At 35.2% G+C, this 15,581-nt stretch overlaps 1 protein-coding gene across 6 annotated transcripts in view; it reads right to left on the bottom strand.

The window, feature by feature from the left end:
- The window catches only part of KTN1 (kinectin 1), a 114,220-nt gene that overhangs the window by 50,516 nt on the left and 48,123 nt on the right, over positions 1–15,581 (bottom strand). For all 6 annotated transcript variants that reach the window (XM_030319172.2, XM_030319174.2, XM_030319176.2 and 3 more), the window contains exons 7-15: positions 12,960–13,100; positions 9,585–9,691; positions 8,643–8,775; positions 7,201–7,288; positions 3,694–3,860; positions 2,985–3,053; positions 1,505–1,542; positions 725–815; positions 318–386 (exon numbers count right to left, since the gene is read on the bottom strand). In XM_030319172.2, coding sequence (XP_030175032.1) covers positions 318–386; positions 725–815; positions 1,505–1,542; positions 2,985–3,053; positions 3,694–3,860; positions 7,201–7,288; positions 8,643–8,775; positions 9,585–9,691; positions 12,960–13,100 — 903 coding nt within the window. The remainder of the gene's footprint in view (positions 1–317; positions 387–724; positions 816–1,504; positions 1,543–2,984; positions 3,054–3,693; positions 3,861–7,200; positions 7,289–8,642; positions 8,776–9,584; positions 9,692–12,959; positions 13,101–15,581) is intronic.

Below are 15,581 nucleotides of genomic sequence, written 5' to 3'. Positions count from 1 at the left end.
ACAGTTTTTTGATTCAACGGCAGAAGGCTAAAACAAATCAGCACATTAAGAATGTTGTAATGGATTCCTTGGAGACCCTAAAAGTGGTCAACTCATTCGATCGAACATTAGTTTCAACATGAAAACAGCAATATCTAGGTGGGTTGTGAGAGTCATGGTCAAATAGAAGAGGCTTTCAACAATAAACATTAGGTGAACACAAGTAACCATTGTATTTACTATGTATATGAAATTAGGACTTGCAATACCAATGCAAGTAAGTATAGACTAAGTGAAATTCTGAGGTGAATGTTCAACAGCAATGAAGATTTACCTACCTGTTCATTTGCCAGCGCCTGTAACTTTTGCACTTCAGCTTTTAATAAGAAATTCATATTTTGTGTATCCTACAAGAAGGAAAAATATTAAAAAATATTTAATATAATTAACCCTAAAGTTTGTAAAGCATCTCTTCTACCTAAGCAAAGGTCTCAAATTACAATTTCTTAAAACAGAAAGAGAAACCATATCCTGTTACGTAGCATGTTTCCCAAATTACCGTGAATTATAGCATATGAGAAAAGTCTTCTCAACTTTTCTTAGAAGGCTAAAGAGGATTTTGTAGAAAAGACATAGACACTTTTAAAATGAATGCAGGGTATTTTCCATTCTTGATAGACATTCATACTGATTACCATCACAAATTCAATGCCTATAAAATAGGCATTTGTAAGAATTACTGTACCTTAAGTTCTTCCTCTTTACTTGTTAAATGATCATGTTCATTTGCTAAAGAATCTTCAGTCTGTTTTATCTGCTTATCCTTTTCAGCAATCCTTTAACAGGAAATACATTTGTACATTCAATAAACGTTTACAAGTCAAGTCACAGCTCAAGGGATTAAAAGCCTTAAATGTTGTCATGCTTATTTAAATCGTTTCTCATGTAGCCATACCCTCCATTTCTATAACTCCTTCCAGTTTAGTAATAACTATCATATGTATTACTACAACTCCCTAAAATACATACCCCTATTTTAAAACTTGAGGTGAAAAGAAGTAATTTGTTTAAGCTTACAAACCTGGCAAGGCCAAAGCCAGATTTCAGGTCTTCTGAACTCGAGCAATTCATGTCTAAGCAAATTAAACAATACACTAAAAACAGAACCTTGTTTTGGGTATACCACCATATAGTTAAGATACAGAGTGGGTACAACTACTTATTAGACACAAAAGTAATTTACTTCCATTAATCTCAAATCACAATTCTCTCTTACATAACTGCTAAAGTCCAAATAAAAGAAAGGTTCCTTAACTCTTTTACAATAAGGACATAAAACACAAAATGTGCAATGTTTAGGAACTCAACTCACTGATGGAAGGAGGAGAGCAAAGTCGCTCCAAATCTAGTTGGGAGTATTTTCGGAACAAGTTAGAACATAAAGTAAATCCTAAGTGTTGATAAAACAGGTATCAGTTAGTGGTAACTAAGTAATTATAAGAGAAGTGTAGAAAGGCAGGCTTACACTTTATGTAATTCTTCTGCCAGAACTGAAGCAGAGGTCTAAGAAAGAAGAACAGTGTCAACATAAAAACATTTAAAAGAAAGTTTAAAAGTTGTACAATAATCAAATAGAGCTTCAAAAATTAAAAGAAGTTAATGTACATCAAGTTGTTAGAGGAGTATCTGGCCCATCATGAATGTTCAAATAGTAGCTATTATTCTGAAAGCAACTTTGATCACTAACAAACAGTATTAAGGAATTAGATTGCACAGAACAGTTCAAATAAAACAAACTGCCAGGCCTGGGAACTGTATAACTGACAAGTAACAAATACATAGGAAAAATATCCAGAAAGGCCATTTTTCATCTTATCTTAGTAACTATTTCCAATAATGAAATGATACAGTTCATGATTAAGGTAACAACCGAGTCATTTGGTAATACACATGCTCATCTTCACTTTTCAAAAACATACTGGTAGCAGTCTCTAAATATTTAATTCCTGATAAATTTTCTAGAGCTACCTCTCAGCTAATAACAAGATTTCAATCCACTCTGAGTTGATAATTTATATATACATGTATATTTCATATATATAGACACCCTTTCCTATAGTAAATAATTCTTACCCAATTCATTTTAGATGATAGTTTCTACAAAGAAAGCAACTAGAAAAAAAACAAAAATGTCCCAAAAGTTTGGGAGTTTGACTTTGCATAAACCTTAAAAACAAATTGTTAACATTAAAACTGCTTTTTAACACAGAAAAGTGACTTCTATTCTAAGCTAATACATTCTCTACAATTTTTTGAATTTTAAAGTTGAGGAATTGAAACCGAAATTCACAGTATGTATATAGTAAGTACTGAGAAATAAGTACTTAGAAGCTTTTTTTCTTTTTCTTAATGTTGTATTATAGAGATATATGCTTTAGAATATATCTATGTGGCACAGCAATGTTGCCAAAGAGTAACAGGTCTAACAACACAACTTGCAAAACTCTGGAAGGTATTCCCACTTACTAAACAGAAGTATAAGTTTTAAAGTGAATTTTTGCATATATAACCTGAGATTAATATATATTATATTAACATACTGCTACCCTCTGAGGGTATATAAAGTTTTCCCTTATGGCTAGTTAATATTCAGCAAGCATTTTTAATACATAAACCACTATTCTTAACACCATTTGGCCAATTTCTTCTGTTTTGTGTCAAGATTATCAACATTTTTTCCTCCTATGGTAAAAACTCTCCATTAGTTGGATTTGGATTTCTTTCTTGGTGTTTTCCCATAGCACTATACATAATTATCAGAGTGCTGAGCAATCAGGATCATCACTGTTGACTGACTAGTCTCCCAACTACTAATCCTGTGCTTGGCACTCAACAGGCATTCAGATGACTATTTAAATGGCTACGAAGCTATCAGTAAGGAAACAAACAAACAAAAAGCAGCAGCTGTTAGTAATGATAAACAACATTTAAAAAAGCACGATTACCTGGGCTGCTATCTGGGAATGGAATTGTTGAATTTGAGCTTTCAAAGCCTCGTTCTGCTCCAAAATATCCTTTCATAAATAGCAACCAAAAAGGAGAGAGAAAAGTGTGCTGTTAACAAATACACCAACATATATGAACAAAATAAGGTATAAACTTCTGCTTATCTTTATAAGGCATTCTTAGATTCCAAAAGGCATAATTTAAACAACAATCACTAGGCATCTATTTTGAGAGTTGATTTATAAGGTATAAATTAATAATAAGTTGCGCTGTTCGTAATCTAACACAAAGAATTTAAAACTGTGCTTAAAGAGGACATCTTTAAGCACACAAACACACCATATCGTGACAACTGCTTAAAGATTAAGCTATAATTACTCATCAGCACTCCAGAATTAGGATAAAGTAGACCAACTTTTCTCTTCTACAGAGACACATCCAGCCACTGCCCACCTTTATTTTTTAAAAAGAGGGAAAATTAGGGGCACCTGGATAGCTCAGTCAGTTGAGCATCTGGGTTTGGCTCAGGTCATGATCTCACAGTTTGTGAGTTCGAGCCCCATATCTGGCTTGCTGCTCTCAGCATAGAGCCTGCTTCAGATCTTCTGTCTTCCTTTCTCTCTCCCGTACTTGTGCTCTCTCTCAAAAATAAACGTTTAAAAAAAATTAAAAAATTAAATAAAATAAAAGCAAGGGAAAATCAGATACCTGAACTTGCATCTGTAAAGATTCTTCTTTGGTCACCCTTTTTTGCTCCGATTCCATTAACTGCATTAGTCTTTGCTCCAACTGTTGTTTTGATACCAAGGTATCTGTAAGCTTACTATGAAGACTCTGTACTTCATTTTCTTTGGCCACAAATTTACTCTGTAAATCTGTAACAGAACATTGCATTTTACAAAGGTCTCTTCCTTTGCTTGATACTACTACTCATCTTTAGCGCAGGCATTATCTCCTCTAGAGAACACACCTTGAATCTTTCCTCTTCTTCCCCTCCTGCACACGGCTCCCCTGAGCAGCCTTGGTTTACCTAATCACAGAACCTGCCACTCTGTACTAACTCTTCTCCTCACCCAGGAAGTGAGCTTTTTGAGATCAGAGATTGCCTTTTTTCTATACCCAGAGCAGTGTCCAAGGCTTACGCATAGTACATACTCAATAAATGTGTTAACCGAATGGTACGTGAATGTTTAAAACTGTTGTATCATTTCTTGAAAGCATTCATTTCCCCCAAAGACACTTAGGAAGTTATCTAGCGTATTTCTTATAAATTCCCCGTACTCTCCTACCTGGAAAACAGAGAAAGATGCTGATGGTTAACAAATGCGCTGGTATAGAATAAAGTAAAACTTGTCTGCCTACTTCTCTTCTTAGCAATGACCCCAAAACAACAAAGAAAATAAGCAACAAGCACAAACTATCTTTGATGCAATCAGAGTATGAATGTAACTCCAAATCACAGAAATTAAGATAAAATGGAGAGATGATCACTAACTTGGAAGGGGAAAGTGTTCCAGAAATCTGGAAAGGCTCAGGAAATGGAGAGACCAGGTATCATGAGAGCTGCCTTTGGCCCCATAACATAAACAAGTTCACCACCACTACCATCAAGGAAGGGAGGCATATAGAGAGAAAAAGAGTGTGTGTGTGTGTGTGTGTGTGTGCGCGCACGCACACGCACACACATCACATTTTAAGAAAATCTATTAATGCCCTAACAAGACACTAGTAACAGAATGAAACACAACTCAAAAAAGAACTCTTGATAATTAAACATATAATGGTCATATCCAGGATTAGAACTCGAAAGAGTACAATATTTCTTTACCAGCAATAGTAAAAGTTAAAACACTGAATGCCTTCACATTTCTGTGGGGGGAAATTATTTATAACCTAGAACTCTACATCCAAACTACCAATCAAGCATGAAGGTAGAAAGAATAAAAACATTTTCAGATATGCAAAGCCTCAACAAATGTACTTAAAGGCATACTCTTATGCTACTAAAAGATATGCTATTAAACGAGAGAGGAAAGCAAGAAAGATGGCGGTGACAGAGTATTCAAACAATAGGCAGTCTCAGGAAGACAGTCATGGAGCCAACCTAGAAAACAACAAGTACTGGAACGGGAAGATAGAGGACTCCAGAGGGATATCCCCCAAAAAACTGAAAAGATTCTCCAGTACTTCATATGTTGTGAAGGTGGAGGAGGGAAGATGGTAAGAGGAGTATAACCACAGGTAAAATTTTAAATAAGAAAATGAGGATCAAACAAGTTAAAAACATAAAGCAATAATAAGCTCTAGGAAATTAATATTGTTTATGAGAAGAATTGCAGTTTTAATGTTTATCTTGGCTCAGGATTGAGTTACAAAGTCCTAATGATGCAAACAGTGAATGCTGATATAATCAAAAAGAATGCATAGCCATTACTGGTAGAATGTTGGGAAGGTGGGAGGAATGGTGTGGGAGTGTTAAGTCCTCATTTCCTGTAATACAAAGTCAACAGATGCCTATTAAGAGATAACAGTGTAAGTACAAATAATATGCTTATTTAGAAATACGACAGAAAATACTAAAAGCAAAGGTGACAGAAAATACTAAAAGCAAAAGTGACTGCTTCTTGTCAGAGTGAAGCTTTACTGTTTACAGTGACATACATAGTTTATAGAGAGATACATAGTTTACAGCTACAATTCTTATCAAAATTCATGTGTGCTTCACTGACGAAATGTAATTGTAAAAGTAAGCTGATACTGCTAGGAATTTACCCAAGGGGTACAAAAGTGTTGATGCATATGGGCACATGTACCCCAATATTTATATCAGCGCTTTCAACAATAGCCAAATTATGGAAAGAGCCTAAATGTCCTTCAACTGATGAATGGATAAAGAAGATGTGGTTTATACACACAATGGAATACTACTACTTGGCAATGAGAAAGAATGAAATCCTGCCATTTGCAGCAATGTGGATGGAACTGGAGGGTATTCTGCTGAGTGAAATAAGCCAGTCAGAGAAAGATAACATATGTTTTCACTCATATGTGGATCCTGAGAAACTTAAAACCATGGGGGAAGGAAAGGGGGAAAAAAAGTTACAGAGAGGGAGGGAGGCAAACCATAAGAGACTCTTAAACACAGAGAACAAACAGAGGGTTGATGGGGAGTGGGGGAAAGGAGAAAGTGGGTGATGGGCACTGAGGAGGGCACTTGTTGGAATGAGCACTGGGTGTTGTAAGGAAACCAATTTGACAATAAATTATATTAAAAAAATAAAAATAAATAAAAGTAAGCTAATGTATCTTAACATAAACATAAATTTTATATATAAAGAAAAAGGCCTCTAAATAGCTTGGGTACATTTATTTTGAGCCAAAGGGAAATAGGGAGGTGGAGGGGTGCCAGGTGTATGGAATCAGAGGAAACCAAAGGTCTAAAAAGCCAAAAGTCCGTATGACCTACCCTATTGCTTAGAACTGTATTTAACTAGCTCACTGCCTCTTTTGTGGGAGAAAAGGAGTAATAGAGACAAATAATACATATAATACAAGCTCCATTACCTCCCAGATGGATTCATCAAATTAAGAATAAGTAATGAGGGGCACATAGGTGGCGCAGTCAGTTAGGCGTCTGACTCTTGATTTTGGCTCAGGTCATGATCTCCCGTCTTGTGAGACGGGGCCCGGCGTCGGGCTCTGTGCAGCCATCACAGAGCCTGCTTGGGATTCCCTTCCTCTCTCTCTGCCCCCTCCCCTGCTTTCTCTTTCTCTCTCTCCTCAGAATAAATAAACTTAAAAAAAAATAAATAAGTAATGAGAGTTAACATTTAAGTAGACTGTTTTAAGTCAATTATTTGGAATGGTAATGCTTTTTTCCCCCCACCATACAGGAAGTGAGTCCTCCCTTACAAAGGAAAAATAAAGAAGTAATCAAGGAACCAAAGGGAATAAATTCAGATAGGAAACACACAGCTAGGTTACTATTACCTTAGAAACTATAATTTTATCTGCAACTCAATGTTTCCAGATAAAGCTAGTAGAGTTTATTTTAAAACTCTAAGAACTCTTAAAGAAATAAAGGTACTCAAAGTATAAAAGCTAATTTTATTGGCCTAAACAAAAAGGTCAGATTATTCTTTCTTCAGATACAGAGGGAAGAAGATATTAAGCAGGACTATATACTAAATTTACATGAATACCTTTTCACCTTACCTTGTTGTGTTGCCTCATGCTCTGCCGTTCTCTTCCTGATATAACTCTGGACTTCTTCCCACCTTCTCTCAGCTTCTTGTAGTTGAACCTGAAAAAAGGGTAAGTCAGCACAATCACAAACCTTCAAATTAAAAAAAACAAAGCATCCTCTATCTTTAGTCCTGTCATAAAACCACCTATTCCAACAAATCATCTCCTACATTACTAAAACAAGCAGATATGCCCAGACTTCTGCAAAAATATTATCAGCCACAGCCATTCTATCCTCCAATATGCAGCATTTACAGAAACTGAATGCGGATAGATAACTATAACTACTACTATGTATAGATCTGATCCATTTAGCTATCCATTTTTACTTCTTCAGCTAACTGGCTATCAAAAGACAGGATGGTATCTTTACTGGTAAATCTCATAGGTATAATAGGTATAATAGGTAAAATTCCTATTTTGAGGTACAGCACAAGAGTTCAATGATGACTATAACCTTCAGCATCATCTATATGCTTATCCATATCCATACACAACTTCATATTCCTAAGTTCCAGCGGCAAACACACCAGCAAGACAAATTTTAAATAAAAGAAAGGACAATTTTATCAATCCCCCACAGGGACTTCTGTTTTTTTGAAAACTTCAAAAAAATAAAAACTGCACTATTTTCCACCTTCATTTATTGTCAAAGCCCTCTTAACCCCTCCTACTCTGGAACTGCTATCAGGAAGAATTCTACCCAAGACCTAAGAATCTAATACATGTGACTTTACACAAATTGAACTATATGTTCAACAAATCCTCCCCCCAAAGGAAGAAAGGACACTTCTCATCATTCTATTCAATGTACATACACTATAAGATACAAAAGGAACAAATCTATTCCTCTGTAGCCTGAGCAACCCCATGTATCACATCTCAGCATGACCCTCTCATGATACTAAGTACCATTCTGGTATCTAAAGAAACTGACTCAACTGAATTACTATGGATTACTATGTAGTATGGCTCAAGTGAAAGCTACTGGAGCATTTCCTGGTCTTGTGCTAAAGCAAAGGAAAATCATCCATTCCAATGCTAGAAGAAAAATAGTTTCTACTGAACTTATTGAAAAGTCCAAGTTATGGATAAGTGATATTGAAGGTAATTTTAACTACATGGTTTTTGCCTCACCCTTATGAACCTAACTTCTATATACAAGAAGAAATTCGGCTTGTATCTGTCAATCAGCAAATTTCATTTTTCTTATCTTCAGACAGTCTACAACCTGAAACTCAAGCCTATATTCAATTCTTTCATTAATGCACAAGCTTCTATACAGGCAGAGTGCTTAGACTTTTAAGACTCAACCTACATTTCTCAAACCTACATACATATTTATATTTAGGTCCCTAAGTTTAACATCTACATTATTTATGAAGTGATAAATAAAGGTGGGAATATGTCACCTTCAACTGAGTAACTGCTTGTTCAGCATTCTTCTTTTGGACTTCCTCCTGCTGGAGCTTTCCTGTTTTCTCAGTTAGCTCATTCACCAACCTAGCGTAATCCTGGCGTAGTTTATTTAGTTCAGCAGACTGCCTGAAAACAGTAACTGGATTAGGAACCTTCTATTATTACAAATACATAAAAAGAACAAAACATATTTTCTATTAGTCTTTCTGAGTTAGTAATTCCACTTATAGCCAACTGAAACAGAAAAGTTGTAAGCAACTACTAATAATGAAGTTTGGTTCAGTATCATCTCTGAATCACTCTGGTAACAATTATACAGATTCCAAAATCACCATAAAATAATCAAGAGAAATGGATGACCACACACTCATGAACATAAGTCAACACTGTCACCTTCAAACTGGTGTTCTGAAAATCTATTAAAATCAGTCGGAGTGCTTATTCTTGTAAGCATGCTACTAGTCTTCTCCAAGGTACAGGTTTTCAAAGTATGGCCCAGAGCCAATTTCATCACTATCACAAGGAATGTGCCTTAATATGCAGACTCCTGGGCTCTACCTCAGAGCCAGTGAATCATAATCTTTTAGAGGTAGGACTCAAGAATATGCTTTTTTGACAAACATGTCAGATGCTCTTCAGAATAATAAAGTTTGAGAACTACTGTTAAAGGGGATAGATGTTTTAAAACTTATAAATGCAGTCTCAAATTTGTAGACAATGTTCCATTGCGCCAGCATTGTATTTATCACATAGTTTAGCTGAAGAAGTTCTTTACATAGCAAAAAAACTGTGAAAATTCATTCATTTTAAAAACATGTAAAATACAGAAATCTAACCAATTACTATCAAACACATTTTGATGCCTCAAGAAAATATCTGCCATTTAATGAAAATATTCTGCCATTCAATTAAAAACAAAGCATTTGGAAACATACTTGCTCTCTAGTTGGTTTGTAGTGTTGCTGACAGCATCTCTCAATATGCCATTTTCCTGCTTCAAGTGAGCTATCTCCGCCTCCATCTGCTCACGAACCTGCTGGAACTAAAATTATTTTACAAACATAAGATTTAGAAACAATAATTGCCAAAGCTAACTTTTAAAAGAAACTTTATTATGATGAGAATGTAAAAAGCATCAATAGAATGAAGTCTGAACCATCCTTCTCAAATAAATATAAAGAAGTTTAAGGGAAGAATTATATTTTGATAGTGATGAATGCAAAGTCAATACAAGCTGCCACAACATCCAAGAATGCAAGTAGATGCTTGCTGCTCTTATACTGGAAATGTAAAATAAATACATGTAGAGATGTTTGAGAAATAAGACACTGAATTTTGTTCCTACCCAACAGACTCATATAGAATTAACTCTATCTTAAACCTATATCAATTTTAGGTTAGCAGTATTTGTAATGAAAGATTTTAGTAATCAAAAGTTTATTTAGTATTTACTTAGTAATCAAAAGTAATCAAAATAAAAACTGAAAATATGTTCAACATATTTATATTAAGTTACAGATTAAGCTATAACCAAATAGATGGCAAATTTATCACACAAAAATCTACTAAAATATTATGGCCTCTTATTTCGCAACTACAGTACCAAAAGATAAAGAACACTGAGTCTTATATTCCCATAGGGATATGCCTTATTTTAGAATGTGAAATAATCTTAATAATTTTAAGTAAACCTATTCAGTTAAGAGAAATTAAAGTATATGTTTCTATTTTTCAGAGAACTTTTCATATGGAACCTATATCTTGGCTTCTAAATGCAATTAAGTAAAAAAAAAAAAAAAAAAAAAGAGAGAGAGAAGGAAAGAAAAATGAGAAATCACCTTCCATCCTCAATAAAAGATGGTGCTATAAGTACTTGACTAATTTCCAATGACTAGGAAGTAGGAATTAAGAAACAGAAAAGATCCCTTGAGAGTAGGAAAATCAGTTCTTCAATAAGAACTATTTATTAATGGGAAAGAAGATCTCAAATGGCTGGGGTTTGGAAAGAGAGAGGATTGGGCCAAATGAAAGCAGAGAGCAGTGGACAGGGTAAGAACCGGACCACAGATTCATTCACTACTTTTTTGCTATTAGTTTATTTCCATGGAAAACACTGGGACTTAGATAACAGTAAAGATTAATTTTAAAATTTTCAGCAGACTAGCAATGTGATTAGAATAGTATCTTACAAACAAAAACCTGATATTACATGTTAAAATGGAAATGAGAGACCTATTAACAAGGGGCTATAATGATACTAGTATGAAACAATAAACTAAGGTAATAGCTAAGAACTGAATGCAAGAGTACCTAGAAATAAATTATCTTTAAGATTTCAGAACAAACTATGAACTGGACAAGAGAGAGAAGTCAAAGGATTCAAGCATAAGGATGATGATGCCTCAAATATTAGAAAATAAAAACAACTTGGTCAAAAGCAAGAGTTTGATTCTAGACATATGTTAAATTTAAGGTGATGACAAGAGCTTCCAAATTTGAAGCATCAACTAGTAATGGAAATAATTAAAAAAATCATTGGTTCAGAGAGTTCAATTAGGGGAAATATTATTAGATCACCAGACAAGCAGACCCAAACCATGTTCTTCAATAGCCTCTTTATCAATAGTAAAAGTGGTATTTCAATCTTAAAAAGAGAGAGAGAGAAAGAAAACCAATCAACCAACCATGGGTCCAGGCTAACTGGAATCATGAAAATGATCAATATATGGAAAAGACAGTAAGAACTGAACCTTGCGTAATGTTGAAAGAAGACAGGTGAAAGTAACAAGAGATTAAGTCACTTAGGCAAAAACCTTAGGAGTCATCCTTCATTATAATTTTTCTCTTGCTCTATTCCATCACCAAGCCCCATCTACTAACTCTTCTGTATCACTCAAACTCAACCTCTCACTGTCAACATCTGATTTCAGGCCCTTGTTCTCTGACTTGGATTCCTGCAAAAGCCCTCCAATTATTCCTTATTCCACTCTCCACACTTCTACCAGAGTAATAGTTAAAAATACTTGAGGCTCCTGGGCGGCTCAGTTAGTTAAGCATCCAACTCTTGATTTCAGCTCAGGTCATGATCTGTGAGTTACAGGTTCAAGTCGGGCTCTGTGCTGACAGTGCAGAGCCTGTTTGGGATTCTCTCTCTCTCTCCCTGCCCCTCCCCCTGCTTATGCACTTTCCTCCCTTTCAAAATAAACAAACTTAAAAAAAACCTGCTAATAAAATCACACTGTTGAGTTACTTAAACTCCTTTAGCGGCTCCCCAGTCTTTCAGTATACAAGTCCCTTTAAGATAGGGCCTCTATTTATATCTCTAGATCTTCTCCTCATTCTAGTACTGATTTCCAAACACAACTGCTACTGCATTTCTCAAAAACTGTTATCACTGGGCAATTTCTATCAGAAACACCTGAGTAGCACGCATTAAAAAGTTCCATCCTGGACCCCAACACAGACCCATGGACCCATCACCTCTAAGGACAGAACTACAGAATCACACCAAGTAATAACCCAGTGCTGATTTCTTCACTCTCTGATAATGCCTGATTGTTTCAAAACATTCAATAGAGTTTACATATCATTTCTAACAAGTCTGCTCTATAACCTTTCTCCTCCCCACCTTTCATCCCAATGGTTCCAAAGCGCCCACTGGTTACCTCTACAGTAATCCCCCCATCCACAGGGAATACCTTCAAGACCCCCAACAGATGCCTGAAACTGCAGAATACTAAACCCTAGGTATCCTATGTTTTTCCTAACACACACATATCACTAATTTATAAATCAGGCACAGTTATGAGATTAACGACTAAAAACAGAACTTTAATAATATACTATAATAAAAGTTACATGAAGGTGTTCCTCTCCCTCTCAAAATATCCTATTATACTGAATTCACCCTTCTTGTGATGATGTGAAATGATAAAATACCTACATGATGAGAAGGGAGATAAATGACATAGGCATTATGACATAGTATTAGGCTACTACTGACCTTCTGACACTATGTCAGAAGGAGGATCATCTGCTTCCAGATTTCAGTTGACCACAGGTAACTGAAACCACAGAAAGTGAAAAGGAATAAGGAGGGGGGACTACAATATTGTAATGGAGTATATTTACATGTCACCTTCCAGCTTCTTCCTCATCTGCACCTAGAAAAGGTGTTTACTTACACGTAGGGAACCAGTTTAGCTATAGTACCATAGCCCAGCACGCTGCCTTGCACATATTAGGCATTTAAAGTTTCCTAGTTAAATGAATGCAAAATTTCATTTTGTTTTCAAAAAGTAAAAATATACCTTCATCTGCATCTGCTGAGTCTCTTGATAACTGACATGCATTTTGTTTTGAAATACGTTATGTTCCTTTTCTAACGTTCCAATCCGATCTTTCATCCTTGCTATAACTACATTGCTTCTTTCTTTCTCTGACATCATTTCCTAGAATAAACCAGAAAAAAAATTATGAAAACATTTTATTAAAAAAATAAGTACCATAATTTATAATAAAGACATTTTTAGCATCAGCAAAATAATGTCAATAAAACAATGATGAATTTTGAAGTAACTACATGCTTAAGATCAGTTTTTTTGTGTTTTTTGGTTTTTTTAAGAGATAGAGCATGCGCGAACAGGGAAAAGGGCCAGAGGAGAGGGGGAAGGGGAGAGAGCAAAAGAGGGAATCTCAAGCAGGCTCATTGCCGTGTGCAGAGCCTCATGTGGCACTCTATACCATGACCCTGGGAACATGACCTGAGCTGAAATCAAGATGAGGTACCCCTAAGATTAAAGGTTTAAAATAGAATTTGTCAGGGACATTGAGCATCCAACTTCAGCTCAAGTCACGATCTCACCGTACGTGGGTTCAAGCCCTGCATCAGGTTCTGTGCTGACAAGCTCAAAGTCTGGAGCCTGCTTCAGATTCTGTGTCTCCCTCTCTCTCTGTCCCTCCCCCACTCACACTCTGTCTCTCTCTCAAAAATAAACATTAAAAAAAGAAAGAAAAAAAAAGAAATTGTCTTCTGCATTTACCTGCATCTACCTTTACACCAATTCCTTCACAAACACTTTGCTGTTCTGTTTACTCTTATTCCAGATACACTTTCTGGTCTAAGAGCTAAAGAGCTCAACCTAGAATAAATTCTACATTCTAACTTGATTAGAAGAAAGAATAGCTCATTCATTCTTTCTTTCTACCTGTTTGTTTGTTTGTTTGTTTGTTTATTTATTTATTTATTGGAGGAGATATTTTAAAGCAAAAGAGTTAATTATTATTCACAGGTACTAGCTCTCTTTTAGGGTTTAGAAAGAGGCTTAAAAAAAAAAAAATCTAGCAGAGGAAAAAAAGAAGTCTCTTTCCTAAGAGAAAAGATAAGGAAGACATGCTTACAACAAAATGGAAGCTTGGAATAAGGGAAAGTAAAAAATCAAAACTCAAAGTTTCATTGTCTTCCCAAGTCAAATCAAAAGGGTGATTTCATTTTATGTTGCAACTATCATGAACTCCTAGAATATTAATCATCAAAGTAAAAGAGAGCCAACCAACTCTTTGTTTTATTTATTTTAGACAGCGAGTTCACGTGGGTGATGGGGGGGGGGGGGAGTGGGCGGCGGGGAAAGAGGATCCGAAGCAGGCTCTGCACTGACAGCAGCCAAGACCGATGTGGGGCTCAAACTCACAAACTGAGAGATCATGACCTGAACCAAGGCCAGACACTCAACTGACTGAGCCACCCAAGCACCCCAAGAGCCAACCAACTTTAAATTATTTGCAAGAATGATCAATTTATACACCCTCCTCTAAGAAACTGACAAAATTTAAAACTTTTATGTCTTAATGGCTGCCCTTAAGAGTTCACATACATCTGCAAGGTGTTATACTGATGTATATTATATGCTTAGGAAGAAAGCATATATATCTTAAGTGTATAGCTTAATGAATTACCACAAAGTGGATAGCTTTTTAATTTTTAAATTATAGTCCAAAAACCATAGTCACATAAAACTATACTAAGGTTTCTAATCTTAAAGAAACATGCTTATTTTAGTAACTTTGATTAATCTTTGATTAATCTTAATCTGACCAAGTGTTTCCATTAACTTTTTTTAGTTCAAATTCACCTAAAAGGCTTTATATTCAAATGAGGCCATCCTAATGTCATCAAGCAGTTTTGTGAGTAATACAAACCTCATGTACTGTACTGAATTCCTAAAAGGAGAAACAAGCACCTCAGGAAGAATAAAACCACATTTTATATAGAATTTCAATTATGTTCTCAGTCTATATAATTTCTTTTTGAGATATAATTGACATAGAACTTTATGAAAGTTTCAGGTATACAACATGGTTTGGGATTTGTACGCATTGCAAAATGATCACCACATTAAGTCTAGTTAACACCATCACCACTATAGTTATAATTTTTTTTCTCATGATAACTTTTAAGATATACTTTCTAGCAACTTTCAAATATACAACATATTATTACAAACTATAGTTATACTGCTGTACATTACATCCCCAGAACTGATTTATAACTGGAAATCTCTATTATTTAACACAATTTTTTAAAGATTTCCCCCCCTCCTGGAGTAAAATTCTGGGGTTTAAAGAATTTCATTGATTAAAAGTTACCAATATTTATCACAAAAACCTTTATAAATAAATTATCTGTATAAGTTTTACACTTATTCTACTGGATTTAAACAAGATCACACCTAGTTAGTTCTGTGCTTCCTTAGAGACTAATTCTAAGTCAGATCCAAATGAAACATGCCCCCAGTGTGCAAATGTTTCTGTTATTTTAAATTAATGTATCTAGAAGCACTGTTACTTTAAATTCATAATTCAACCGCAGGCTTTAACAACATGACGAAGTGAGACACCACCACCACAACTGTATAAGAAATTGACTTTAACTG

Source organism: Lynx canadensis, chromosome B3 (genome assembly GCF_007474595.2).
Source record: "Lynx canadensis isolate LIC74 chromosome B3, mLynCan4.pri.v2, whole genome shotgun sequence".
NCBI lineage: Eukaryota > Metazoa > Chordata > Mammalia > Carnivora > Felidae > Lynx > Lynx canadensis.
Note: the sequence above shows the minus strand (reverse complement) of the source record. Positions and strands in the feature narration are given on the sequence as shown.